This window comes from Temnothorax americanus, unplaced genomic scaffold (assembly GCF_048541705.1).
Source record: "Temnothorax americanus isolate GAGA-0224 unplaced genomic scaffold, ASM4854170v1 Scaffold5, whole genome shotgun sequence".
Lineage (NCBI taxonomy): Eukaryota > Metazoa > Arthropoda > Insecta > Hymenoptera > Formicidae > Temnothorax > Temnothorax americanus.
Window position 1 is genome coordinate 8,191,258 of NW_027509657.1, and position 26,778 is coordinate 8,218,035.

At 49.3% G+C, this 26,778-nt stretch overlaps 2 protein-coding genes across 4 annotated transcripts; one reads left to right on the plus strand and one right to left on the minus strand.

The window, feature by feature from the left end:
- Positions 1-150: 150 nt before the first annotated feature.
- Positions 151-26,594, minus strand: Miga (mitoguardin). 3 transcript variants are annotated; one of them, XM_077418607.1, is made up of 9 exons: positions 26,398-26,594; positions 26,047-26,197; positions 25,815-25,958; positions 2,903-3,090; positions 2,257-2,391; positions 1,946-2,058; positions 1,649-1,817; positions 1,334-1,567; positions 151-1,253 (listed from the first exon to the last, which is right to left on the minus strand). In XM_077418607.1, the coding sequence occupies exons 1-9, from the start codon at positions 26,494-26,496 to the stop codon at positions 936-938; spliced, it is 1,551 nt and encodes a 516-aa protein (XP_077274733.1). In that variant the 5' UTR covers positions 26,497-26,594; the 3' UTR covers positions 151-935. The 3 variants fall into 3 exon arrangements, with proteins under 3 accessions (XP_077274733.1, XP_077274735.1, XP_077274734.1); XM_077418609.1 differs by lacking the exons at positions 25,815-25,958; positions 26,047-26,197; positions 26,398-26,594 and adding an exon at positions 4,834-5,862; XM_077418608.1 differs by lacking the exons at positions 25,815-25,958; positions 26,047-26,197; positions 26,398-26,594 and adding an exon at positions 4,825-5,862.
- Uzip (beta-pore-forming protein unzipped) lies at positions 6,025-25,325 on the plus strand. The gene is made up of 5 exons (XM_077418610.1): positions 6,025-6,316; positions 19,617-19,833; positions 20,304-20,680; positions 21,066-21,400; positions 22,468-25,325. Exons 2-5 carry the CDS (start codon positions 19,617-19,619, stop codon positions 23,036-23,038), a joined length of 1,500 nt encoding a protein of 499 aa, XP_077274736.1. The 5' UTR covers positions 6,025-6,316; the 3' UTR covers positions 23,039-25,325.
- Positions 26,595-26,778: the final 184 nt, after the last annotated feature.

Here is a 26,778-nt window from a genome sequence, read left to right on the forward strand (position 1 = left end):
TTTATCTGTAAGGAACGATGTTATCAAAAGACACGGTAGTGTCTTGGCTCGCGCCAAGTGTGCGCGCAAACCGTGTATCTATACTTTATCACATAAATCATTACTACAATATCGATTTAACTAAAATACACGATAATCTTTTAAACAACGTAGAAAAGGTATCACTGAGGTATTTTACAAATAATACGTGCGCAATCCTACGAGATATTAAAAAAAACCCTTGTATAATAAGATAAAAAAATGAAACTATGTGTTACACCTTAATAAATAATAAATAGGATTGCAATAGTCACAATGTTTTACACGTCTTGCAAATTGATTTATAGATCGTCTACAAAATTTGCATCACACGATTGATAACGAAGTTACTCGTTATGTCAAGATGACGAACGTGTGTTAAATTGTGTGTTTTATCGTATGTCCGCGCGATGGCTTTACGTTCCCAAGCTTTGTAAATAAGGTCCAGCCTATAAATTTGATATCCATTTGTGTAAAATTTATATTGGATGTTTTCTCATTATCGCCTTTGTTCGTGGAGACGTGGATATCAGAAACTGTTAACGTTTATTCGAGGTTGACGTCATTTTTATATATTCAAATGGGAAAAACTCGACGCATACGAGTGAGAGTTCTACGTGGCGGCAACAGAAGGGTGCGCAGTAGTCTCTTTGCGATCGTACTTCGCTAGATAATTTCGCAAGATTGCTTACCGTAATAATTACCTTATTATGGGCGCGGCAATGAAAATTTAAACGTGCGCGAATAACGCGCACCGTTTACTCAACTTATCAGATATAGCTTAATTCCATTAATATTGATATTACATTCTCTTTTACAACATAGACGTCGTCGCGGTATATGCAATGCACGTTGCACGATCAAGCCTATTCAACACCGTGCATTAACGCACAGTTGCCTAAGCGTATCTCATTTGGCTAGCAACCGTCTAACGACAGTTTTTGATTTATATTCTCGACTCTTAGCTTCATTTCCCTGAGAATGTCTGCGGCAAGGTCGTCGACAGTTGTATATCGTACCTTAAAGAAATTAAATATATCTACGAGAAACTCGATCACTTGCTCCCTGAAGTAATGACAAGCGATACGTAGACTCTCTTCGGAACCCAAGAATCCCCAAATGAACATCGGCGAGACTTGTTCGGAGATGGAATAGAAGTGCGCCAAGAAGCCTCGCTCGTATTTCAGCATCCTTCTTTTGCCCGCGAGGAGGGACCAGAGCGCCGTTCCTATCGCCTTGGAACACGCGCATCGACAATTAAGCGAATGTCGAGGATGATACGGTGGAAAATGAATATTCAGTTTCCCTTACGTACAGTTTCCCTGAAACTGGCGGACACCCATCTATTCTGGACTATAGCTCTGACGGGCGGCGGCGGTTTCTCCACGTCTTCAAACGCGTCTAAGAGTATGAAATCAATGAGCACGTCATAGAAGTTGATGCACTTGACACCTCGGGCGCTCAATTCCTCCTCCATGATACTATGATTGCGCGGCTCTTGTAGGAATTCCAGCATGCGCTCATAATACATCAAATAATCCTTAGGATCCTGTAACGGCACGTTCTTCTTTCAATTTTTCGAGCACGTAATTTTCGACACTGTTTTCGTGGGCTTATTCAATACGCTTACCCTATCCGCGTACATAATTAAATCGCTAATGACTTGACGACCCACGTCCATTATATATGCCTTTGCCGTGGGTAAATTAAACAACTTGGTATAGGCTTGACGCAGGCACGATACCTTCGCTAAATATTCTACGTCCGATCCGCATTTTACAAGCTCCGTGTGTAGTCTCCTGTAACAATATAATATATATATATATATATATATATATATATATATATATATATATATATGTGTGTGTGATGTCGCATCCGTATACATAAAATGAAAATACATGTTCGACAAACTAAATCACGTTACCTGCAAGGAATGCCTTTATCCTCGTACCGTTTAAGAGCGGCGTGATAAAGTTTTTGCCTTTCGAAGTGTGGAAACAGTTCTGAGAATTCTTCGAATTCGCGCAGATCCGCAACCTGAAAAAACGTTAATATCGTAAGGTATACGTTCTTTTTTCTTCAGCACCGAGAGAGAATTGTCGGGAATAAGTAATAGGTTGCATATATATAGTTATAAAAAATAGACGCGAAGCATATATTGTAAAACAGTTGATCATTGTTCGGGAGTCACACAGTCACGCGCATATAATACATTCTGTCCCGCGCATAACTCACCCCGTCGCGTGCAGATTCGAACGATTCGGGCGACGACGCGGCATCGGCTTTATCCCTGAAGCCAGATATCCGCGTCCCGATGTTCGAAGGTTCGTCAAGGCTCTCCTCGCTGTCGTTGCGGAATAAAACGGAGCGCTGCGGAAAAAAAGGTAGATAAGCGAAAAGCAGAAGCTGCGTGGCATCGGGGAAATGAATCGGGTCGCAGCTTCCGGATCGCCGAGATGTCGTCGCACGCCGAAAACTCGGCGTGCTCGCGGAGAGAAAGTCGTGCGCTTCCTATGCCATTAACGTTCCGCAACAATTCCCGGCGGCTAGCGTCAGGTCAAGTGACTCGTTGCGTTAATTAGCCCCGGGGCGGCCGTCATTTAAATTGGATTAATTCCCGCATTTTTTTACCGGACCGGTGTAGAAGGACACGCGATGACGAATGCAACGGAATGGAATGGCATCGGGGTGATCGTCCACCCGTCCGTTTGTCCGCTAAGTAAAGCCGAATGGACGGGCGGCGGTGCAACGGTCTCTCCTCGGCTCGAGGAACCGAAATCTCGAGGTCGCGTTGCCGGCGTGCCAAGTCGGCGCGGCGGATCAATTTCGTGGCGTTTCTCGATCGGCCAGATCCAGGAACGGAGAGGGTGAGATACCGTACTTGATCGAGAAAGAGCAGTTCCGCGTGGCTCTGGATCTGGTAACCCATGTCGAGCAGCTCCTGCACGTCGTGGGTGAACGCCGCGTCGGCTTTCGACGGCAGTGCCAGGGTGTCGTTGCCGAGGGTCGAGCTGAACGCGGTGAGCGCATCCTCCCAGCAATAAAGGGCCTTTTCCAGCGCTTCGAGTCCTGTCAACAAGAACGGCGTCAGTTTATCTTACATATCGGAACAAAAATAAGCCGTAAGCGTATATAGCATACAGCACTCTTTTCAGACGTACGAACGTAATCTGAGAATTTCAGGGCAAGATGTAAGCAGACGCGTTAAGTTTACAGCCTCGGCAGGAGGGGCAGAAAAAACGACAACGAGAACCAATACAGGCGTTCGCGTCATTGACAGCGAAGCGTAAGAGTCCACTCGTCAAATCCAATCGTGATATAAACGTAATTATATAATATAATACTTTATAGCGTACGTAAAGACATTGCATTATAAGGTACATTATTAAGATATATATATATATATATATATATATATATATATATATTATTTTAATACATATTCTTTCTTTCTGCCCGCAGGACGTATACCTTTCTCGTTTCGCGCGCAGGAACGTACGCTGCTTTTTTTTCTAGAAAATCAACGAGTCCGGAATTAACGTCGAGCTGTACGCGCGGACGACTAACGGTAAAAAGCGAGAAACAGTGAGAAACGAAACGGGAGAGCGTCGAGCAGGACTACTAAAAACTAAAAACTAAGTACCACGCTTGAGGACAGTTGAGGACTCGAGGGATTCGAATTCCGAGTCGGTGACGCCACTCTCCCTTTATTCAATCCTTCGTAAGTCGCCGGTCGCCGGAGAATCGGAGAACGTTGACCACGTTGCCACAACGGAAGTCCGACGCGCCGCGTTAATTCAGGGGGCCCGGCCGCCCCCGGCTAACGTCCCGAAGGCTGGTCCATCATCATTTTCAATCTGTGCCGTTTACCGTCACCGACAATTATATATATACAACACCGGCCGACGAAACTGGAACGGTATACCCGCGAGATCGATATCGCGACGATCTCGCGTGAGTCGCGTGACACGTGACGAGTCGTCAAAGGCTTAAAATAACGAATCCTCACGAGGGGATTATATTTGTTAAACTTGTATCGAGATATCGTCGGCGTCGCCTCGCAAGGGTGAAGAAATTATTTACCGATCGCGACGGATCTTTTCTTCCTCTCGAGTAGTTCCAGGCGTTCGAAGAGCGTCAAATCCGCTTCGTAGGGTCAGACGTTCGTCTCGAATCTCGCGAATCTCCAGACGGACGGACGTAAGGCGGATTTGGGGCATCAAATTCGTTTCCATCGCGTATCGTAGATATCAACTGTCAAACTAAAAGGACAAAAAGCTGGACCGAAACAACATTAGAGTGACTTGGATCGAACCTCGATTGACTTACGCGATGATCATTACTTATACTATTTTATCAACGCGCGCGGAATGACCCGACAAATTACGTAGTCAGAGGCGTTGCTTTAAGTCGACGTCTTCGTCCGTACATACGACGACGCTTGACGCTTCGACGCTAATTTTTGTCCTCGACTTAAAATTTCGAACGAGGGCATTTCGTGGGAAGGCGCGCATCTGCATCTGTCCCTCGCGGCTCGCCCGTGTTCGCGCGGCACGCTCGCCGCCGGGCGACGCGCGACGCGCGACGCGAAGCGAGGAAACGGAGAAGGCCAAAACACGGCACGGCGCCGCGGCGCGTTCCGTCGTGCGCCACTTTGCCCTAATAATCTCGCCCGGCGTCTCGGGTCGCTCGGCTGTTCCTCTCGAAACGAACTATTTTGTCCGCGCGGCCCTTTTGTCACACGTACCGTCACTCAACGATATAAAACCAAAGTCAAACTAAAAAAAGTACATATTTTCTCACGTGCCGTACGCAATTCTTTTCTTCGTATCTTATAATCACAGAGATCGGCGCGAGACGCATACGTCCTTCTCCTACATCTGTACGCGAACATTCTTCCTCCCTGCATCCCTGTGGGATTCATCTTCGTTCCAGGTCAGGCCGTAACTCAAAAGGATAAATCTATTTTCCAAGTACACGCGTCACGCGTGTGTTTGCGTCGCGCGGATCGCAACGGAGTTCAATCCTGTCCGGAGAAAACTTGGCCATCCCGCGTACATCTGGGAGTTGGGAGTCGAGTTTTCTCCCGAAAGGGTTAAAACCTATCGCGCGCTCGCGCACCGGTGCCCGGTCGCGTTACGCAACCCCCCGGAGAAACGCGGCAGTGCGACGCCGTTGCACGTTGCGTTGCATACGTCCGGCGTCAATAATACCCCCGGAGTGACGTAATCGCCGGGTCGGCCGGTCATTGGAGGATGCGTCATCCAATGGTGAGGGGTCGATACGATACGACACGACACGCGCGCGCGCCCGCATCGCTTCGAAGCTCGCGCGCGTTTTGCGCCGAGCGAGAAGCATATCCGTATCGCGACGCGTCCCTCTCGACCCTCTCGTGCGCTTCGACTCGGGCCCTCGGGCGCGGTTACTTTTAGCGCAGAAAATACGCGGTGTTCGAGGTTTTTCCGTACGCGACACGCGTTGCTAACGTAGCGCAAGGGTGGCTCCGCGGAATCCTCGAGGGGACAATCGACGGAATTAAACATTACGGCTTACGGCTCGCGCGTCCCCGTCCGTTCCGTCGCGAGATTAAACCACGATGGAGTAACTCGGTGAATCGATCGGGGGGCAGCGAGCGGCAAACGCGCGTGTAAATAGCTAAATAAATAAATAGGAACATCGTAGTTGCGAAACATCATTGGTACGTTTCGCAACCCTTCCGTCTTCTCGCGACGAAATATGTTTTAAATTTTCCAGGAAAAACGTAGGAGTTTTGATCTCGCGTCGAATCGCCAGCCCGAATGGCTCGAACGGGAGACGGAGGGACCAATGAGAGCGCGAGGAAGACGGCGGCACGCGCGCCCAACGGCTGCGCGACGAGGACGGACGACGCGACGCGCGACGCGAAGTCAGGTGGGAGAGGAGGGGGGCGCTCCGCTCCGTGTCCGTGGTCCGTGTTTCGCGCGCTGGCGGCTGGCGTCAGTCACTCGGCTACGTTCAGCCACGTTAGCGTTCGGCGCGTCATTCGTCATTCGTTCGCCCGGTTCGCCGCCGATCGCGCAGCGCGATCGCAAGTCGCAGCGATATTTCCGCGCGTAACGCACACGGCCGTTGACACGCGGAAGAGCTTTTGCCCGCCCGTGCTCGTGCCACGATCGTCGTCGCGAGGCCGTGACCGTAGTCCGCGACGAAGTAAAGCGAGTGTTTTCCGGCGATATTACCATTCCCACGCGCGTTGTTATTTGGATTAGTAGAGTACCGACGGGCGAACGCACCGAAGACAGAATCCAGAATCACGGTGAGTATGGAAGAGTCCTCGGGCCATTTTCTCCGAAGATCCTGTTTTGCTCCCGAAAAATTATAACCGCGACGACGGACTCGTTTTTCTCGGGTCACCCCAAAGACGAAGGAAAATTCTGACCCGTTCGATGTTACACACGTAGGATAATTCCGTGCAACGCACGTTCGTTACAATGAGCGCCATTTAAGTAAAGATTCAACAACGGTGTCGCGTAGTTCCTTGTCTCGGAAGGATTTGCCTTTCCCCTCGTCCCGCCGCGCGTTCTTTCTGCCGTCGCGTCGGCCAGTTCAGGCCTTTTTGCCTGAAATCGTTCTCTCTTTTTCTATTTGCAAATACCGTGTCACATTTTTTGTTTCGAGAACCGTCTCGAAGCGGAAAGCAGGCTCTCGCGAAGAGTTGTACGCATGTACGAATCTTTTCTTCTCACGTTCCTTCCCTTTTCGTCCGTCGGACGGACGAAGGGGAAGGGGGCTGGGATCTAAAAGTTCGATATATTCGCTGGCGCAGACGTTACGCATCGACGACTCGCTTTCAGGCTGGTGCGCTCTCTCGGATGACGCAGGAGAGGCGATATCTTTCTCGGTATTCCGCAACGACGGAGCGTTCCTTCGACCCTTCGCCGATGGAGACGACCACTCGAGATAGATCAATAGAATCGATCGCGACCGCGCTAACCCCCGAGGAAAAGAAAATGGGTGGGATCGCGTCGTTTCCTTTCCCCTTTCCCGCGAGGGGAGGGGGAAACGCCTCCATCGCGAGAGAGATCGGGGATTCGCGAACGATACGACCAGCCGCGGGCAACACCTGGGCGTACCTTGTTTATTGCGCAACAATTCACAACAAACAAAAATCGAGTGCGCGCGAGAGAGAGAGAGAGACGACGACGGAAATATCGAATGTCGGAATGAGAAATTTTCAATTCAAGATTTTATTCTCTCTCCCCCTTTCCCCCTCTCTCGAGGTCGTCGTGGATATTTGTCTAAAGCCGCGTCGAGGATTCGCGGACGCGTCGACGTGCACCGTGCACGCGGGCCTCCTCTAGCCGCTGGATTTAGGCTCTCGCTTCTATGGGGGTCAAGTTCAGGGGTCGATAGCTCGGCCGGTGTTACCCTCGAATAAAAGTGAACTTCGCCGCCACCGCTGCGGCACGTAAAGTGCAAGCGGCAACGACGGCGGGCGGCTGATAGCCGGCCGCCACAACGCCAGATAGCCGGCAGATCGATGGAGGTGCCTGGTGAACTTGGAAATTCCCCTAGCACACGCGCACTTCCTCGTCGCTCTCTTTCCCTCCCTCTCTCTTTCTCCGTCTCTCTCTTCGCCGCCACGGTGCACGAGGATAACGCACGCTCGAGTAAGCGCGTACACGGCCGATTAAGAAACGGGTTATCTTGGACTTGCCAAGTGTCTGCCCGTTCGTGCGCGCGCGCGGCGCGGGATGATTCACGGTCGCCTCGAGGCGTTACGTGCGGAGTGTCCCTGGAGAAGGGACGTCTCCCTCGCGAAAAATTCGCGACCGGGTCGCGCGAAGCTTCAACGGGAGCGAGAGAGAGAGAGAGAGATAGAGAGAGATCGGGTCTCGTCCGAGACGATCGAAGATCATTCCTCCGATTAGTCCGATCAACTTTTCCTCCGCACGCTTCCATCGCGCGCGACACGCAATTTTATCAATCAACTCCAATCTCCTTCGGCAACGATATCCAAGGATAACCGGTCCCCCCATCGCTTCCCGTCGCGTGACCGGAGGTCGTGATACACACGGGGATTAATATATACCGCGTGGAGTTGCCGCGATAACAACTGGCGATTGCGAAATTCCTAATATTATTATATTAGAGTCAATTTATATCGTAATAGTGACGCACGCGGTATTCCAATTCGTATACCGTATGTATGTAACGCGTAACGGATACGCGCTGAGTAACCGTGCGCTCTTCCAAGGCGAAACGAGTCTCGACGACGTTTCGCGATATCAGCGATATGTCACGTCCCGATATTTTCAGGGGGAAAAAAAAAAACGGGACGCGCCCAGGAGAAGCGGCAAAAAAAAAACGCGCCGCTGGATTTTACACTTCGCGCGACGTACCCGCGATCATCGTTAAGACCGCGGATTAATCTGTCCGTGTTTCTTTCGCGGAAATTTCTTTCGCCGTATATAATTTCGTTCCTCCGGCGCGGCGGCGGCTCGTGATTGACGTCTCGTACGGGAATTGCCGAGATTCTAACCGCCGGACTGTTACGTCACGTTGCGTTACCCCGAGGCCTTTTTCCACCGATAATATAATCGGACACCTAGTTGTCTATCGTTCCAGCCTCGATTCGTCGACTTCCCTTTCCTTCCTCTTTAATTAAAAGAAACTTTGTCCCGTGCACTCGCTCGGGGTTTGTCGTTGAGAAGTTCGCGTTGTCTTCGCGCCTAAAGAATCGTCGTCTGAAGCAATTTTTTTTTTTCCCAAGAGTACGTCGCGTCACGATTGCAGACACGATAGCGCGCTCGTTGGAATGACGGCGGTGTTACGCGGTGCACGTACGCGAGCGCATGCTTTCGATGTAATTAATCGTAGGTAACCGAGCAGGGTGTAACCCGATTTTCAAACCGAACGTGTACGCGGGGAACTCGCTCGCGCGTAAATGCGCTGCTATACCTTCTCGCGAGCGTAATACCTATGTACGAAATATGATTTGCGATGTAACGAGTGACCCCGATTTACCCGTTTGATTTTCACTTCCACGAATCTCTCCTGTCGAAACCTGTGCGCGTAACGGCGTTACACGCGCGTTACGTTATATTACGTTAAATACTCAGGCGCTTCGTTAAATTGCGCGCGTAAATGAATATTGATAATGTACCGCGTTCTACATTAAAAAGGGGGGGGGGCGAAGCGGAGAGGGAGGAATATTAAATTTCCCACAATCATAATACAATAATTACCTCCGCGACCGCATTCGTGGTCAGGAGGATGTTACGCAATCCCGAGCGAGGGTATAAGACTTTCTTTTTCTCACGGAAGGTGATCCTCGGGGACTCGGCGACGCCTCGAGCTTCTCCTTCGAGTTTTCCTTTTGGAATTCTCGGCGCCGTTGACACCGATTATTATTATCGACGTTTCTCGCGCTCTCGAATCTCGCGGTATAATTAACACACGTAAGCGTGATTAAGTTACGGTCGCTACGATCGATAAATAATCGTCGTTCGGATTCTTCGCGCCTGCTTTTTTCTCTCTTTTCTCGTTCGCGCCGAAAATCACCGCGGAAGGGAACCTTTTCTCTCTTATCTTAAAGTTGAAGGGACAGCAGCCGCAGGTGCCGTCGCGTCGTCTCGCGAGAGACGCGCGAAAACTTTTTCGCCCAACGACGCGTCGATGGATGCAACGTGCCGGCGTAACGACTAACGAGATACGCGATCACGTTGGATATTAGGTAATGGTTGGTGGTGCCCGCCCCCGGTCGGAGGCTGCCTCTCTCGGTGCCCCATGATGAGGCTAATAAAAGTGACATCGTTACACGCCCCGACCCGGTCGCGCGGCGCGGCGCGGCGCGGCGCAACGAGCCTTTAACCTACACCGACGACCGTTCGTTCTGATTTTCATAATCTGTGGCTCGCATCGTCGCACGCTGCTACTGATGCTACTACTGTGTCGCCTCTGCGCCTCATCTTCTCTCCTCGTCTCTCGTCTCTTTCGTGTCACGCTGTGCCCTCCCGTCCCTTTTCCTCCTCCACCGAGTTGACCAAGTACGAAGGACGTGGAGAGAAATCTTTTCTTTTTATTCCATTAGACCGCCGCCGGGTAATCTAGATGCCTCCATCTAGGAGGATATTAATATGCCCAGCATCCTTGGTACGACGAAGAGTCCGCGGGGCCGGTTCGTGTATTCTCTCCGTTTAGCGGCGCGTTCAATGTCGAGCACAGTAACGTGGCGTACGCGTGTTCGCGCGAGTTACATCCGATAAAAATAAACGTCACGTTTGACATCGCGGTACGGTACCGAGACGAAAATCAATCGGCCGCGTTTAATTTGATCCGTTATTATTTTCAGTGACTCCCCTCTTTTCGGCTCGTTAACGCGTATACTCTGCTACTCTGTAACTTACTTCGCCGAGTCTCATCGCCTCTTCGTATTATACTACTATATTATTTTTCTGCTGTATATATATATGTATTTTTTTTACGTATGTAGTACTTGTAAACGCCGTTCGCGCTGGTATATCGTATCAGGGGGACGCGCGCGCGCGCGCGCGTGACGTTCTTCTCTTAGTTCCTCGGCAAGGATGTACGCCGGAACATAAATAAACACCATCAATGCATTCGTAATAAAGGCCTACGCGATCGTGGAGCCGAGGAGGATAAAATCGTATACCGCGGCGTAAGAAGCCACCTCTCTCTCCCTTGCTTGCCCAGGACTTCGGCTTCGTCGTAAAGTAGAACGATGGAGGTCACACCGCACTGCGAATCCACGTCATCGGCCGCGAGAGAGAAGCTCCTTGGGCCTTCGGTATACTCCGACGAAGAGACTTCGGCGTGATACAAATGCGCGATCGTCCTTTTTGGAGAACGCCCCCTCGTCTCGGCTCCTTTTACTCGTGCTTTTATTCCGAGTCGGGTAACGGTCGCGGAAAACAGTAATAATTAATTCTTTTTCTATCTCGCTTTCCTGGCCGCGACCGCCGCGCTTTTTCCGACCGGCAGAGACTATTACGGATCGAAATAAACACGGTTAAATAAAACGGATGGATCGTCTTCTTGTTTGCGATGATCCCTCGCGTGAGCGCGGTGCGCCGGATCGGTTAATTAAATTCTCTCGCCAAAGAGAAACTCAACTCTAGCGAGGCGAGGACGGCATTCTGGCCGAGGATCGGGCGATCGGTTTCCACTGACGGAATGCGGTGTTTATTTGTCCGATGAAATGCGGAGTCGGCTGTTTAGTTAAACGCGCCGCTCGGCTACCTGATTTTCCCACGCGCACCGTACATAGATAGGCCTTATCTATCCCCGTGGATAGAGATAGGAGGAGAGCAACTGGGCAATATATAAAGGGAGAAGGATGGTCGGCGACAATGAAGTAATCGGCGTAATATCGTGACGATCACAGAGAGAGAGAGAGAGAGAGAGAGAGAGAGAGAGAGAGAGAGAGAGAGAGAGAGAGAGAGAGAGAGAGACACACACACACACACACCCACACACACACACACACACACACAGATTGACTTGGATAGGAGAATCGCAGTTAAATTTTCGATGCGACGCGATGTCGCCGGCCGGGGGCAATCGAGCGATGGAAATGACTCTAACAATGGCGATGTAGAGACGGTCTCTGGTCGCATAGGTGCCCTTGACAGTGACAGATTGCGCGCGCGGGGTACGGATAACGGAAGACGGGGAAGTTTCATTTTCCGCCCCCGTCTTACGCCGATCTTGCGGAGGCGGGCGACTTCTCCGACGTGGTAACGGTGCCTCGTGCGCTACGTCAACGCACCTGACGTCGCGTATCGATACCGGTTGTTAATTAGCCTCTTTAACCCTTTGCTTTCTCGCGACCCGCTGCGCCGAGAGAACGAGGAAGGGAAGGACGATACTGTCTCGAGAGTCTGTGTTCTCCCGAGACCCGAAATTAATCTTCAACTGTTCAACTGAAGATCCTCCGGGCCATTGCTCTACAATACAGAGAGAACACAGGAGATGTTGCCCGCTCTCGAGGTCACGGCGAAACGTTATCGATTTACCGTTCGGTCTGGCGCGCGATGGCCTTCGAGCGTGGAAACTGGTGAGAAAACTCATCGAGCGTTTTAATTTGCAATCGGTTGGAAGGAGGAAGAGAGAGAGAGAGAGAGAGAGAGAGAGAGAGAGAGAGAGAGAGAGAGAGAGAGAGAGAGAGAGAGAGGAAGAGGAAGAGGAAGAGGAGACGTGCGTCGCTAATTATAATACCGAGATCTAATCTCAGAGAGGGTTCCACGGTCAATTAAATCGCTAGCGTTTTACGTTTCGCGCGATTTTTATTCGTCGGCATACGTTAGAAAGCACACGGTTCCATGTGCACGGAGAGCTCCTCGCGGTCGATTTTCCTTCGTCGGCTTCGTCGGCTTCCTCGGCGCGATTTGAAGTGCACGGTCAACACGAATCCGGCCGGCCGACCGGCGAGAGAAGGTAAATACCCGCAGGGCGAGATGACGTAAGACGATAAGAGCTGACGTTACGTTTTTTCTTGGTGTGGTAACCGGAACCGGAGGGCTTGTATTTCGCTTGGCCACTCGAAATATTCCCGTTGCTTTCGACGACGCGAGAAAATGCGTAAGCGAGAACTCGTTTACTTCAAGGAGACGCGCAAAGTTTTCTTCAAGTGTACGTTTCCCTCAAGTCCCTTGAAACGAAAAGAGTATTTGATATAAAAACAAAATGAAAAAATAAACGAGTCTTAAATTTTTTAAACTAGGAAAATAATCATTTTGACGAGAAAGACTTCGCTGTGTCAGTTATCAAAGGCAGGGGAAACATTTCAGACGAGATACTCCGCCTCGTACTCCGCGACAAATGGAAGCACGAAGCGTCGCCTCTACGTGTCAAAACCATGCGGCGTTCCGTTAATATCCGTTCCTCTTCGGTGAAAGTAGATTTTCAAGGGTCCATCGTGGTCCAGAATATACCATGACGCAACAATGTTGACGCAACATCCGAGAGGGATATCCTCCCGCGACGCATTATACCACCTTCCGCGTTCTCCTTCTCTTTTCGCGCCGCACTTGAGCCGAGTCACCTATAGCAAGAGAGAACAAGCTTTTGTTCCATTGTGCGCGCTCGCGAGAGCGATTCTCGCGAAAGAGGAGAGGGTGTACCGGGACGGGCGACACGGCGTACCGTTTGCTTTGCGGCGTCTCGGAGCTTTGCGTGAAGAATCTGTTTCTTTGTTGTCGTTGTCGCCGTGGTCGAGACACGTGTATAAGATTTCTCTCTTCCATCTCTCTTTCTCGCTCAACTCTTCTCACACGTGTCCAGAAAGAGACGGGGCGGAATCGTCGAAAAGCGAGCCCGCACGGCCGACCGCATCAGGTTCCGCTGCAGCGACGACCGCGACGGTGCGGCGGGGGTGTTATCATGGTAACGCTGTTCGCTGATAGCGTGTAGCGTGGCGAAAATCGATATTCCCCCTCATTTCGAATTCCGTGTGGCAAGGGCATGTGCCCTATCTGTTCTCCCCCTTCCCCCTCCTCCCCCCGTTACGCGAACGTGTCCCGCGGTATCGGAAGTATCCGAGGACGTCGTTATACCCCGCATCTCGCGGTCCATTTACCGTTCTCTCGATCGGTTCCGGGACTGATCCTTTTCCGAAAACGAAGCCTCATGCAACGAGAAAGATGCACCGTTAAATTCATAGTGTCAACGTGTAGTGTCACGTTGAGTCATTTTTGACTCAACGATTCCTACAGGTCGCCACTGCTATACTACTCAACGTGTCGTTAATTTAAGTAAAGCAATGTTAATTTAACTAATCAATGGAGTTAAAAAATTGCTTTGTGTTAAAATAATAAATTGCGACACACATGGCAAGGTAATGGTTTAAATATCATTCTGTAATATTTAACAGAGTATATCTGTTCCACCTGATTTGACCTGTTTTTGCATAGGGAAGAATTCTTCCGCCTTTCCGGTCGTACTGCCGACTCGGGGCGCGCCCCGCGTGTTCCTGCAACGGCGAAGATAAAAGTAACGCGGAGATTCGTCGCTGGATCTCGTGCCTCGGGAACAAGCGCAAAAGTACACGCGGTAACGGTGTGCGCGACTTTTCGAGAGGAAATGACTGATGGTGGCCCGATTGGATCCATTTCAGATACTCTGTGCGCGCGGATACTTTCTCTTAAATTACGCCGGCGATATAATTAGCGTGCCGTCGTAACTCATTGTGAAAGTCAATTATCTAATTTCGTCGGGGATAATCGATAATCTCGCCTGCACCGTTTCTCCGATGAATATTAAAGCACGCGCGCGCCGCGCCAAGTCGGCGAGTTTATTTCGACGTTGACCGTTCACCGACCGGGTCGCGCAAAAACCATTAGCAAATTTAAAACGTCCGGGCCGTTGTTGTTATGCCGGGTTACCTCTATTCCTGGATTCGCGAATGATCGATGGGAAATCGGGGTCGCCGCTTCCCTCCTCCCTGCTTCCGCTGACGGTCAACCGCCGTACGTGTAACCGATCGATCCGAGCTACGTGTGGGACGTCGTTCCGGAAAAATCTTCCGTCGCGCGTCAGCGAGGCACTGACGAAAATCAAGCCCCCTTCCTCCTAGTTCGGTATAACGTTAGCTCGCGGGACTACGTAACGTTTAAAAAGTACCGTTCTTATTTTCTCTTCGATCTTTATCATTTTTTCTTTCACCCGTCGCGTGCTCACGGACCATTCGCGATCGGAATCAAAGTTGTCGACTCTTCGCGAGTAACAGCTGGAAAAATCAACGTGGCGAACACACCCACGCAAGCCGACGTTATCCCGAACGATCGGTCTGAGAGATCGCGTCCGCGGGTTTGAGGATTTAAAGCCCGAGTTTTGACCGTCGTGTTGTCGCTGAAGTGCGTGACCAGGAGCATATTGTATCGGTCCCAATTAAGAGTACGCAAACGTTCGTCAAGGTCGCACTCCAAAACTCGCCTCCGCGCAGTTAAGGCCAGTGGGTCATCGGCGCGACAAACGTGTAACCGCGCGCGAAATGTAACGATGAGTGGCCTCCCGCGTTGCACACGAAGGACATCCTACTTTAAAGCGCCGCCGCGGCTGCGTCTCGCGAGCTTCGACCGCTTCGACGCTCTTTGCCAGCTCGCGATACTCGATACGCTTGTCGCCGCGAGAAAACGTATACGAGTATATACCGGCCGTAATCTCTTCTTCGCAGCTTTGCGCAGAGAAGCCGATATATCGCGCGCTGAATATCAATTTTGACGACCGCACAATCGGCCGACCTCTCTCCCTCCTTCCACATATGTAATCACGATGCCAACGATCACGGGGGGAACGTGAGATTGATCCTCTTTCACGTCGCACACGGGCTACCACTCGACTCTTCGGTATATTTTGATTTGCCATTATCGTCGATTCGCGTTGAGGGAGCTCTGCGGCACGCGACGTCTGTACTTTTACGATTTTATTTCGATTTGTCTGCATGCTTTCAAAAAACGCTTAGGATATCGTTCGAAGAAAGAGAAAAGGAGAGAATCCGAAAACGGGGAGTAAACGAAGCGATCGTTTCATTTTGATACAAGTGATACCGAGTCTCTTGAATTACATCGTTCATGCGAACGGCAAGGTTGCAGCGCGCGAGCGTGAAGAACGATCCGCGTATTATGACTCCGCGCGCGCGCCCACGCAATGATTTTTATCACCAGCGAGAAAAGAAACGACGGTCTGTACGTAACATAAATAATATCACGCGCCGTCGCGAGTGTTCCCCTGGTGTTTCGCGACGGGAAACGAGATCCTCGCGCCTGCAATCTCGATCATTGCGACTCTCGAGATATATAGCGCCGCCTGAGAAAATAGACCGGTTAAAAAGTTGATGTTTAAATGATGGACCGCGCCCATGCGGCGAGCACGTTGCAGTTACGTAACTTTCGTTGAAAGACAATACAAAATATTCAAGTTGATATTTAATTATTTATTTAATTGATAGCCAATTTAATGAAGTGTTATAGTTGATACTTGATTAATAAATTTTGTTTATTCGCTCCATTTGATTGACCGCTATGACCGCTATGAAATTACACGTGCGTACATATCTGTTCTCGGGGAATCGCGTTACACACGTTGCAAGCGAAACCAGGCTGACCAGGCTTGACCTTTCGTTCTCGCAGCTTTTTTAACGACGATCTGGATTCACGAGTCGCCTACAGCTTTCCGACGCGAATTCACGGCGCAACGCCGTAAGGATGTCGACAATGGAGAGAAAGAGAGAAGAAAAAAGGAAAAAGATGAGCATTCCGTGAGAGAATTTCAAGTTCCGACACGTGTTTACGATTCCACGGCGCCCCTTTAAACCGGTTACACGTTACTCCGCGGTTAATTTGCCGACAAGCTCTGACAAGCCGACGACGAGAAGCGGCCTTAGCCGCTTTGAGCTAGACTGACTTTTAAACGACAATAAATCTTCTCCGCGTGCGCTTCTCGTCCGTGCGCGGATGAGAACTCGAGCGCGCGTGTTAAGTCAATGTCGCGCGCGCGACGGCGACGGCAGGCCGTAACTCGCTGCTCGCACCTTGTCGTAAACGTCGAAGGCTTCGGCCTTCAATGCCGAGAAAATCATCGTGTCTCGATCGTCGAGAATCGGCAGCGAAGAAGAAGAAAAGAAGAGAAGAGAGCGGGCGGACTTAACCCGCGCGCGGCTAACGGGACTCCTTGTACGCCGCGTGTGCGCGCGTAACGCAAAGCGAGATTACACCTCTGCCTGTTGATTAGCGAAACCGGTGTCGGCGTCAATCTCGGGCTTGACGAGAACACGACCGCGGAAAGGGAAACGTGATCGCCGTCCTTTTTACTTCTCCGCGCTGCTGTCACGTTCTCACGTGTTTTCATTGACGATCTTTCCCCGACGACGCGCCGCGACAGGATGACCGCGAAACCGGCGCGGCGGTGTCCCGCGACACGTTTTTCGCTCGGCCGATGGTCCGTCGTAAATCGCGCGTGCAGGCGCCGTTCGGTATTCACCGCTTTTCAAATCGAAATCGAGCAGTCAACCGCCTCCAGAACTCGGTCAACCGGTGCCCTCGGAATTCGCGCGGCGTCCCTTTTTAGACCCGTGAACGGGACGGAACGCGCGAAATCCTTTGTGCGCGGAAATTCCTTTCGGGTCACGGACCGTGCTCGGTACGACGTGATTTCTTACGACGACGAACGTTTGCATCAACGGATCTTTTTTTTGTGTTACTCGATCTTTCGCGAACACGCGGACACGTTCGTCCGATTCCACGCGACGAAGACCCGTACGCGAAGGAAGAGAAAAAAACACGCGAGACTGGAAAAAAAAATATATATATATATACTTATAGGTATATATAAAAACCGGACTCGGGCAATTGTGCGGGTCGCGCTGAAAGGGTTATCAGCAGCGTCGTATCTTTCTGACAATTGGAGCGATGCCGTCGCGACAATAATGCGCCGACAATGACGGCTTCCGCGGAACCGTGAACAACCGTGGAGCGGAAACGTTTTGTCAGTGGCGAGCCCCTCGATTGGCCGCCGCTGCGCAAAATCATTCGCGAGAGGATACTCCATAAACGCATATAATCGTCTCTCTCGTCGGGTTAATACGCTGACGTGCGCGCCGGTCTCGATATATACCAAGCGTGGAAAATTAATTGCAGGATGGAACGACGGAAAAGAAGTACAAGTTGGAGATTACCGCGGCTGAATATATTATATCCAACTGTTTAAATAATTCCAGCCGCGTAATTCTCCCGAGGACGATAAAATGAGATTGGTTGTTCTGAGGTACAAGCTACTTCCTACGGTGTCGTTAACGTTTCCTTTTTCCTGCCGCCACTTGACACCGTTGTCGGAATCACAGACTGGCGTATCAATTATCACTCCCACTCCCTAATACACCGTCGTCGTTCCGATCCTAGTTCTCTCCGGTAAACCGTTCCGTTGAATCCTCTATCCATTATACGATATCGCGAGCGTTACTACGGTATCGCGGACAGCGTTGCGGTAGGTCACGCACGTTTCCACTGCGAAATTTCAACCAAGTCCGATATTATTATTTAATACGTATACATGTATAAAGTCTCTCCGTCAATCGCGCTGCCTCCCACGTTCGCTATTGATTAATGAAAAGTCCGGCCGACGACGTCGCGGACTTTGCTTTCTCCAAATTTAGATTTAAATCTTTAATCGTTAGAGGAACCGGTTTTTACTTGTCAAAAGCGATTGCGAGGAAGATCGTCTGTCGGGGAAAAAAAATATTTCGCGTCGTCCGTGTGTCGCCTTTTATCTCAAATCCAGCCTTCTCTTTCGTGCAATTCTATTAATAAATATTTAAAGCCACTTTAGGCCTCCCGCCCGCACGGACTCTTCGAGAGAAGAACAGATTCTCTCCCTTTCCGTCCCCGGGTGACTTTCCAGTGGCGGAAGCCGAGTGGTGTGAAACGAGCGTATTATCGTGCAAACGGATACGTTATACGGAACCGTTACGGTTACTTGAAGCCGCGATATGCTTGGTGCGCGAGAAGCCAGCCGGTTCCGAGTCGGCACGAGCTCCAGCCGGAGTCATCGTCGCCGTAAAAGTCGCACGATGAGAAGAGAGACCGCCTGGAATTACCACTTGCGCGGCCGTTATATCGATTACAGGCTGAGCGAACAATTATGCAATTTGTCATTGCCTTTGCAAACACACGCCAATCGACGACGGCTCATTCGCCGCTGCCTTCGACTTTTGTTCGCGCTCGAATCCCAAATGCGACGATCGCGACTCACGCGGAACTTGGTTCATTGCGACGTTGAATTATTTTATCGATCTCCGAAGGAAGGTCCGAAGATTTTATAGACTGTCTTTCTCTATCTTTCCCGGGTGTTACGAGCTCGCGGGGGTTTTCCTTTTCGCTCGCGGTGCCGGACCAATCGACGCGAAAACACCGAGGCAAGAGCCAGAACCGAGTCGAGGTCCAGTTATACCCGGGGGGGGAGGGAGGGAGAGGGGGCCCGCGTTGAAGACACGCTCGGCATAGTAAGCGGAAACGTAATCACAAAGCCCAGAGAAGCGGCCAGCTTCTCTCGCCTGCGAGAGCAGAGTTAGCGCGCAGACGAGGTAGCGCGAAGCTATGCGCACGCTTCGTGCCTCTTGCCGGTTTCTTTCTTTCTTTTTGCCGCTGCCGATCGTGACGCGATTAGATAGAAGGGAAGCGTGCCCCCTCGTTGCGTGTTAATCGCCGGAAAATCGCGCGCATTTTTTGCATAGCTCGACCGCGTCGCCGTCGACCTCCGGCAGAAAAATGGAAAAGCCAGAAGGGGAGAAAGTGGCGCTGAACCCTTTGCATTCTTTATAATGAGGTGGTATGGCAGCGAGATGGTTCTTCAAAACGATCGTGCGTGGCAAACTATATTCTTATAGAATCGCTAAAAACTTTTAGACAACTCTATCTGCGAATCGATTGTATTAGACTGTGCTGAGGACAAGAGAGACAAAGTCTTTAAGAAGTTGCGCGGAATTTGATTACTCGTTGCTGCTGCACGCCGTGCCGGACGGCATGCATTTCCTCATCCCATAAGATAAGGCTGGAAAGTTAACTCGCTCGCTCGTCTCACGTTTTGTATCTCGATTGCAGATGCTTCGGCAAAACTACCTCGCCCTAGGAGTGGTGCTCGGTTGCGTCTTCCTGCTGTCGACGACCACCGCGGACAACAGCGTGCACATACTGTCAAAGTACGGCCACCAACCACTCACCTCGACCACGCTCAAGTGGCTACCGGTGGCGCATTACAATCCGAGCGAATCGAAGGAAATAGTCATCGGTGGCGTCGAAAACCTACCGGATGGTGAAGGTGCGCGACGATGCTCCCGGATTGTTACGACACACGAAACCGAGTCCGGACCGGGCGAGTGCGAGCAAATAAAAATGAGTAGTTTGCTTTCGACAAGTGTCGCGCCGCGTGTTGATGGCACCGTTCGCCGTCACTGAAGCAAATTGTTCACTTGTGTTTCGTCGCGCTAGCTGACGTCGCCTTAGCCCGGCTGAATTTAACTTCTGTTTACCATTAATTAATTGTGCAACGCAATATTACGTCAGAGTTGTCACGCTTGTTTACACACTTCATTCGGAAACAAAGACGCTCGGGGGGGGGGGGAGGGGACGCGCTAAATCTATATGCGACGTGGTAGCGATTGTATCCTCGCGCGGCATTGCCGTTAGCTGACATAGTCTCTATTTCTCGTCGCACGAGATAAAAACGTTGAATCCTAAGAATTAGATACGGTGATTAACAATAATCGATTATCTCCGGATTTATTGCAGACGAAAACTACGCCAATCAAGCGGAGAAGCTGGAGGCGAGGAGGCCGGCGCTCTACGTGTGTCGTGCGATGCACGACGGCGTATGGGTGGCCGGCACGCAGAAGGAAAAGGAGAAGGTCTGCACGGTGACGATACACGGTGCCGTGCAGTCCTACGAAAAGTACGAGCTGTTGGAGAACGTCGATGGGGCGGCGCGGATCTCGTGGGTATCCTGGGATAGGTTTAAGCAGCCTCATCTGGGCGCGGTATACGTCGACAAGATCGCGCTGGTGGCCCGGCACGAGGTTGCCAAGGACAGGAAGAAGTCGCGGTACACCCACTACATCGGCACGCTCAACTCAGTCGAGAACTTTGGCACCATCGTCTACGTGGACGAGGTGGGTACACCGAAATCGCGCGGTTTTCCATCAAGTCTCCTGATGTGGAATTGGAAAAGAGACAAAAGTGCGTTGGCATCTTCCCGTTTGATTTCCATCTTGGCAAAAGTTTAAAGATATTGTGTCGGTATCAGAGACCAAGATTCCAACAAGTTGAACCGCGGAAGGGCGACGGAGCAAGTACGGAAAAAATTTCTTGTTCAGAGCGAGTTGCCAGCACAAGAAGGATTACGAAATAGGAATATCGTATTAAATTTAACTTGTCGATTTTGAGATTTTTTTTTTCAAAGTCGTGGCAGATATACGTTAACGTAAAGCGTTAATGTAACAGCGTAATTGAGTTGCCGGCGGCGAACGGCGTGTGAGATTCTGTTCTCTTTCACAGAACGGCAAGGAGGAGTCCACAAAGTCAGGTGAGTTGCTGGTGGAAACCGAGCCGATCCGTTACGAGCTGAGCGCCGTTAAACTCAACTGGCCTAAGAAGCGCGATATTAAGCGCGTACCTCGCGTACTCAGCGAGGCGACGATCGTCAACCGCGGAGCGGAACCGGCGAACCTGGCGGAGGCCTGCGTATACAGGTACAAATACTCGGTCTACTGGGGCCGCAGGCACGCCATCCTGAACGGCCTGAACACCACGATCACGCTTATCAACGGCACATCCTTGCCGAACATAACGTGGGGTACGCGCGACGACGAGAATCGCACGGAGGCTTACAAGTGAGTATCATTTTAAACTGTCATCCGAGCGACGACGAGGTTGAGCAGTAGGTATGCAAATTTAGAGCTTTTCTTTACGCGTATCCAGAGATAAAATATCCCATTTATATTCTAAAAGATCGCAAAAGAGTACGCGTAGAACGACGGAAAGTTAAGTTTAAATTCCGTTTTTGACGGGGCGTTACGAGAGAGAATGTGCCAATTTAGATGAATCCTATCCTACCCATCTCCCCTTCTAGCTTCGCTTCTATAATGATTACGAACATTGTAATGATGAAGCGTAAAGCCTCCATCATCGCTTTTGCAGCGAATTAGCGAATCAGAGGAGGATAATCGTGAAGATTTACGATGCGACGTGGCGATCCGGGGTGTTCAATGAATCTAAAGTCGGACAGGCGTGTTACGGTTTGCAACGATTCAGTCCGTAATCTCATCTCGTATCTCTATAATTAGATATAATTAGAGTTCAGGTTTATTCCGCGATATAACCGTGTGTCTCTCTCTCTCTCGCTCGCTCGCTCTCTCATCTCTAGTTAGCCCACCGGGGCACTTCATCGCTTCCTGTGCATCATTGAAGCTCGCGCGCGGCGGAGATGAGCCTGGAGTGCACTTTGCGCGACTTTGTTACTACCCTTCCCGCCCGTTATGCCCCAGAATACTCCGTCGCGCTTCAGCTCAAGTGTCGCGCTTCAACGCAACACACGTACGATCGTGCATCGGACTCGCGTTCCAGTTGCACAAGTCCATGCAGTGCGCTAAGTTAACGCACTCGATCCCCGAAGTAATCCTTGGTAATCCGAGACGTGTCCTTGCATAAATTATAAAAAATATGTATCTCTCTTGAATAACGAAGCTAAATTACCAATTGAATTTTTTGATAGGTGCAAAATAGTGTGACTCGTTATTTCGTCACGATGTTATTGAGAGGAGAGAGAGAGAGAGAGAGAGAGAGAGAGAGAGAGAGAGAGAGAGAGAGAGAGAGAGAGGAGAGGAGAGATATACGCGATTTATATTATAGGGATCGATTTCTCTAGATTGAGCCGACGAGCTTGACGTGTTTGTTACAGCGTGCTGGTCTATCTGGAGCCTGGAACAGGCGTGAACGTGACTCTAAAGGCGAACTACACGGACATGGAGGTACCATACACCGCGACTTTGATCTCGCATTACGAGGACGGCGCGACGACATCGCGCGTGATCAGCGGCACTCGGCAGGAGGAAACGTTATTCGACATCACGCCGGAATTTGGGCCAGTCTACTTCCTGAGCAATTTCAGTCTGGTGCCAACCACCGTACCACCGCCTACCACGACCACCGAGCTACCGACCACGACGACGTTGATGACGACGACAACGACGACGGCGACGACAGCGAAGCAGCCGCAGGAGACGAACCGGGCGACGCCGCGGCACCGAACGGACGACGCGTCCGACACGGTGAACCACGACGAGAACCTGATCCTACCGCCGAAGAAGACGGATGTGTCGACGGGCATGCAGAGCGACGACGGCGGTCCTCTGTCGCTCAAGGACAAGGTGGCATTGCACTCCGGTGCCACGTCCGTCGCGCTCCAATCGAGCCTGTTGACGCTCGTCGTCCCGCCGCTCGTGCTTCTGATACTCCACAGGATCACGTGAAGGCCCGATCGCGCGTTTGCCGTCGCCGCCGCCACTACCGCCTCTAAACGTTAATTCCTAATTCCCCCGCAATAGTAATATATATAAAATAAATATAATCCAGTAGACGACACAGTAAACGAGAACGGAAAAAGGATTGAAAAAGGCAAAAAAGAATTACACAGGAAAAAAGAACAAAAAAAAATATTAAATATATACTACATATACGCGGAAAGAAAATTGCTGTAATTTCGTACGTAGCGATTGTCGCGCGAATGACCTCTTTATTTGAACACACGTACATACACGCCGCGCTGAATCGCGGTGCTGCGATATGCTTGCCTTTAAAAAGAAACTCGAGATATTTAATATATGATATATCTATATTATTATGTACATTTACACATGTACACATCCCCACACACACACACACACACACACACACACACACACACACACACACACACACACACACACACACACACACACACACACACACACACACACACACACACACACACACACACACACACACACACACACACACACACATGCGCGCGCGCGCGCGCGCGCGCGTCTTAGGGTAGCAGAAGAGAGAACGAGAGAAAAGTATCTTTGCGAACAATGGAGTTAGTCTCACGACGATGAGTCAAGTACAAGAGCGAGATCGCAACGACCGATATGCAGGTGGATTAACCTAGCCGCGAAACGTTCACCCGTAATACTGTTGAAGAACCGACCGCATAACATTCCGTCTTTTTCTAATCCCGCTGTGAATCGATTGTCCAGCTATAACGTATATCTTATGCCTTCGCAAAGCGTAACTTTTAAATCCTTTAGACTTTAGGGAGATCAATCGCTTCAAGAGTAGGGCGCCGTCTTTTCTTTTTAGAGCGATCGAAGAGAAAGACAGAGAGCTTGTAAATGTCGCGACGAACGTCTTGGACGAGTATAGTAGCGTATACGTCGAGTCGGGAGGCGAATAGAAGAGTTAAGCAATGGAGAAAAAAAGACAGAGCAAGATATGCGAGTTAATTCAGCTATGATATATTTTTGAGAATGCCGTATAATTTTAGAAGATTGTAAAATTTATAAGGATAGCAAATAAGAAAGAGAAAAGTGTAGGGATAATAAATAAAGTGTAGGGATGGATGGGTACGTTCTTTTTTGCGATACTGATTCTCGATCAAGTTCCAAAGCTATTATAGCGAAACGACAAACGTAACGTTTGTGATAATGTTAAGTGACAACGATATTCATGATCGCGCGTTGAGTAGAAAATGTGCAAAATATTTGTTGCGATGCGTATCTTTCTTTTAGTTTTAAGTTTTCGGCAAATAATTCGTACGTACCCATCTGCCGCCAGTGCGTAAAGTGATAGGATTTGTGCAGGTTTCTTAGAGTACTGAATATTGAAAAAGATTGTAACGATATAGAGAAGGGAAACTATATTGGTATATATAATATAAATATCTGAATAATCCATTAATAAAAGAAGAGACGAGAATATTTTGGTACGCGCGTGCAAAGTATAGAATTCGTGAGTTCGACACGTTTCGTGGAAAGATTTTTTGTTCACTCGATTCCGGAGTGACGAGAACGGTCATTTTTCACACGAGGTTGCGTTGTCAGCGTTTTTACCGAACAAGTATCCACATATATATGTATATAATATGTATTTCTATGATCTTGATAGTTGTGTAATATTGTGTAGTAAGCTTATTTATATATAACATGATTTATAGATATATTTTCTCAATCGATAGTAGCGCGTCTCACACACACAAGTACAATTCTTATATTTTACTATTAACCGACGATGAAAATCCGTAGGATTAGCGCGAAAATCGTTTATTTCGGACTAAAGCGGCGGTGTCGCTAAGGACGTTTATCAACGTAAGCCTAATCACGCCTGTTGCGATGATCAATGAAAAAGAAAGAAAAGAAAGCATCATGTTGAGCAATTTGTCGATTGCGAGAGAAAGCAATAATTCGTTGCGAGATGGAGAAAGACTTGCGCGAGAAAGCGAGAAAAAGGCGACGATGCGATATATAGAAAACAAACGCAAATAAAATTTGTGGTATATATATCTAAAATATATTCGATATTCTGAATAAATTGACGAAACAAACGTGCGACGTAACGAGTGGCGGCGCGATTTTAGCGTAAAGCTCGACGGAGAAAGAAACTGTACCGTTCATACGATCCGAGATCATAGATGAAGGATTAATTTCTTGATATTTCACCCTGTACGCGCGCCGTAGGTAGACGTAAACGAACCCTAAAGAAACTAGAGTTATCGAACCTCGGCGGAGCCAAAAACCGTTCCAAAAGTTGACTACTCTCGGATGTATTATTTGTGAATATAATGCTGCTGTATTGTACATTATCATGTAAATATATAAATGCTATGTACATACAAAAAGTTCCCGGCGACGTTGCCCACATCTCCCAGACTCGCGGGTAAGTAGATAAAACAAGAATCAAGACGACGAGAGATTATACACATTTTTATTTAGAAAAATCAAGATTATTCTACAAGAGATGTAATTAAAATGTATCAGTTGAAAGATACTAAGAGCACGGTGTGGCCGAAAAAATCTAAAATGTTCGCGTTGTCAAGGTATATTATTTATCCTAAATTTTTGTTTAAAAATTAAAAAGTTCGCGAGGCGACAAATATGCATCGAGCATAGCTTCCAGATGAACTTGGGGTAACAGGATTACGTACCTCGGCTATGTTTTCTTTTACATATAAGATACACGTGTCTGAGTTATCGGCGATCAAAGACTTACCAAGGACACCGTACTGTTGTGGAGTAAGTCTTTCATCGTTGTCTGGACCACCTGGCACAGAAGAGATGAGCGACGCACGATCACTAATGTGACTTCTAGTGCTGGCTTCGCTTCTTCTCGCCCAGGACGCTTGCGACAGTACATCTAGACATTCGATGTAACACAAAAGGCGTATTATTTTGCTTCGTCATATTCAAGTTTTACGTCGCATTTAACTTGGCAATTAGATTACCAAAATTAGCATTCTTGACGTTTCCTAATCTTGTTTTGTAGTCTCTGTAATGCCTCTTGGAAGGTGGGATAGGATGTCTCCGTCGTCTCTTCAAAAACTGTGCCAATCCTCCCAACAATATTGAACCGCCGGTGAAACAGATGATGATAATCTAAAAGAAACATTCGCAATTAACGGATCCGTACTCGCGCGCGAAGCAAGTCTGAATTACACAACAGTAACATTTCCGCGCGACAAGGCCATTGTTACGAAGCCCTGTAACTTTTTTTTGCATTATTATGTAACGATCAAGCGCAAATAGTTCAAGTATTTATTCTAACCTTAAAGAGGCCGCGCCGATTTCGCTCTTACCTTTTGCGTGCGAGTCAAGTGTATCGCCGGTAACGAGACCACGTAACGCTGATATAACGTGCCGAAGAAATGCCGCACGTTGAAAAGAGACATTGTCATTCACTTTGTTATAAACAATATTATAACCAAAATTCACACGCGTGCTGCCGAGCGAGCCGAGCCGAGCCGCGAGTTTCTCTTCTCGTTTCTCTCGTCCTCCGTCCTCGGTCCTCGTCGCGTTAAAACCGCCAACCGCCATCTGCACTCTGCTCTGCAGACCGCGGTCACCCACCACGGCTTCGTGAGACATCGCGAACGCCGTCGGTTGTAAAATCTCTTTGATAAAACAGACTTTATTCTCACATAAAATTACATTATTCGTCATCTACTTAATTTAAATCT

Coding starts and splice junctions, on each gene's coding strand:
- Uzip (XM_077418610.1), top strand. CDS start 19,617: ATGCTTCGGCAAAACTACCTCGCCCTAGGAGTGGTGCTCGGTTGCGTC. Junction 20,681..21,065: donor CCATCGTCTACGTGGACGAG/GTGGGTACACCG, acceptor TCTCTTTCACAG/AACGGCAAGGAGGAGTCCAC. Junction 21,401..22,467: donor AATCGCACGGAGGCTTACAA/GTGAGTATCATT, acceptor TGTTTGTTACAG/CGTGCTGGTCTATCTGGAGC.
- Miga (XM_077418607.1), bottom strand. CDS start 26,496: ATGACAATGTCTCTTTTCAACGTGCGGCATTTCTTCGGCACGTTATAT. Junction 25,959..26,046: donor CGTCAAGAATGCTAATTTTG/GTAATCTAATTG, acceptor TCGAATGTCTAG/ATGTACTGTCGCAAGCGTCC. Junction 3,091..25,814: donor ACAACAGTACGGTGTCCTTG/GTAAGTCTTTGA, acceptor TCTTGTTGACAG/GACTCGAAGCGCTGGAAAAG.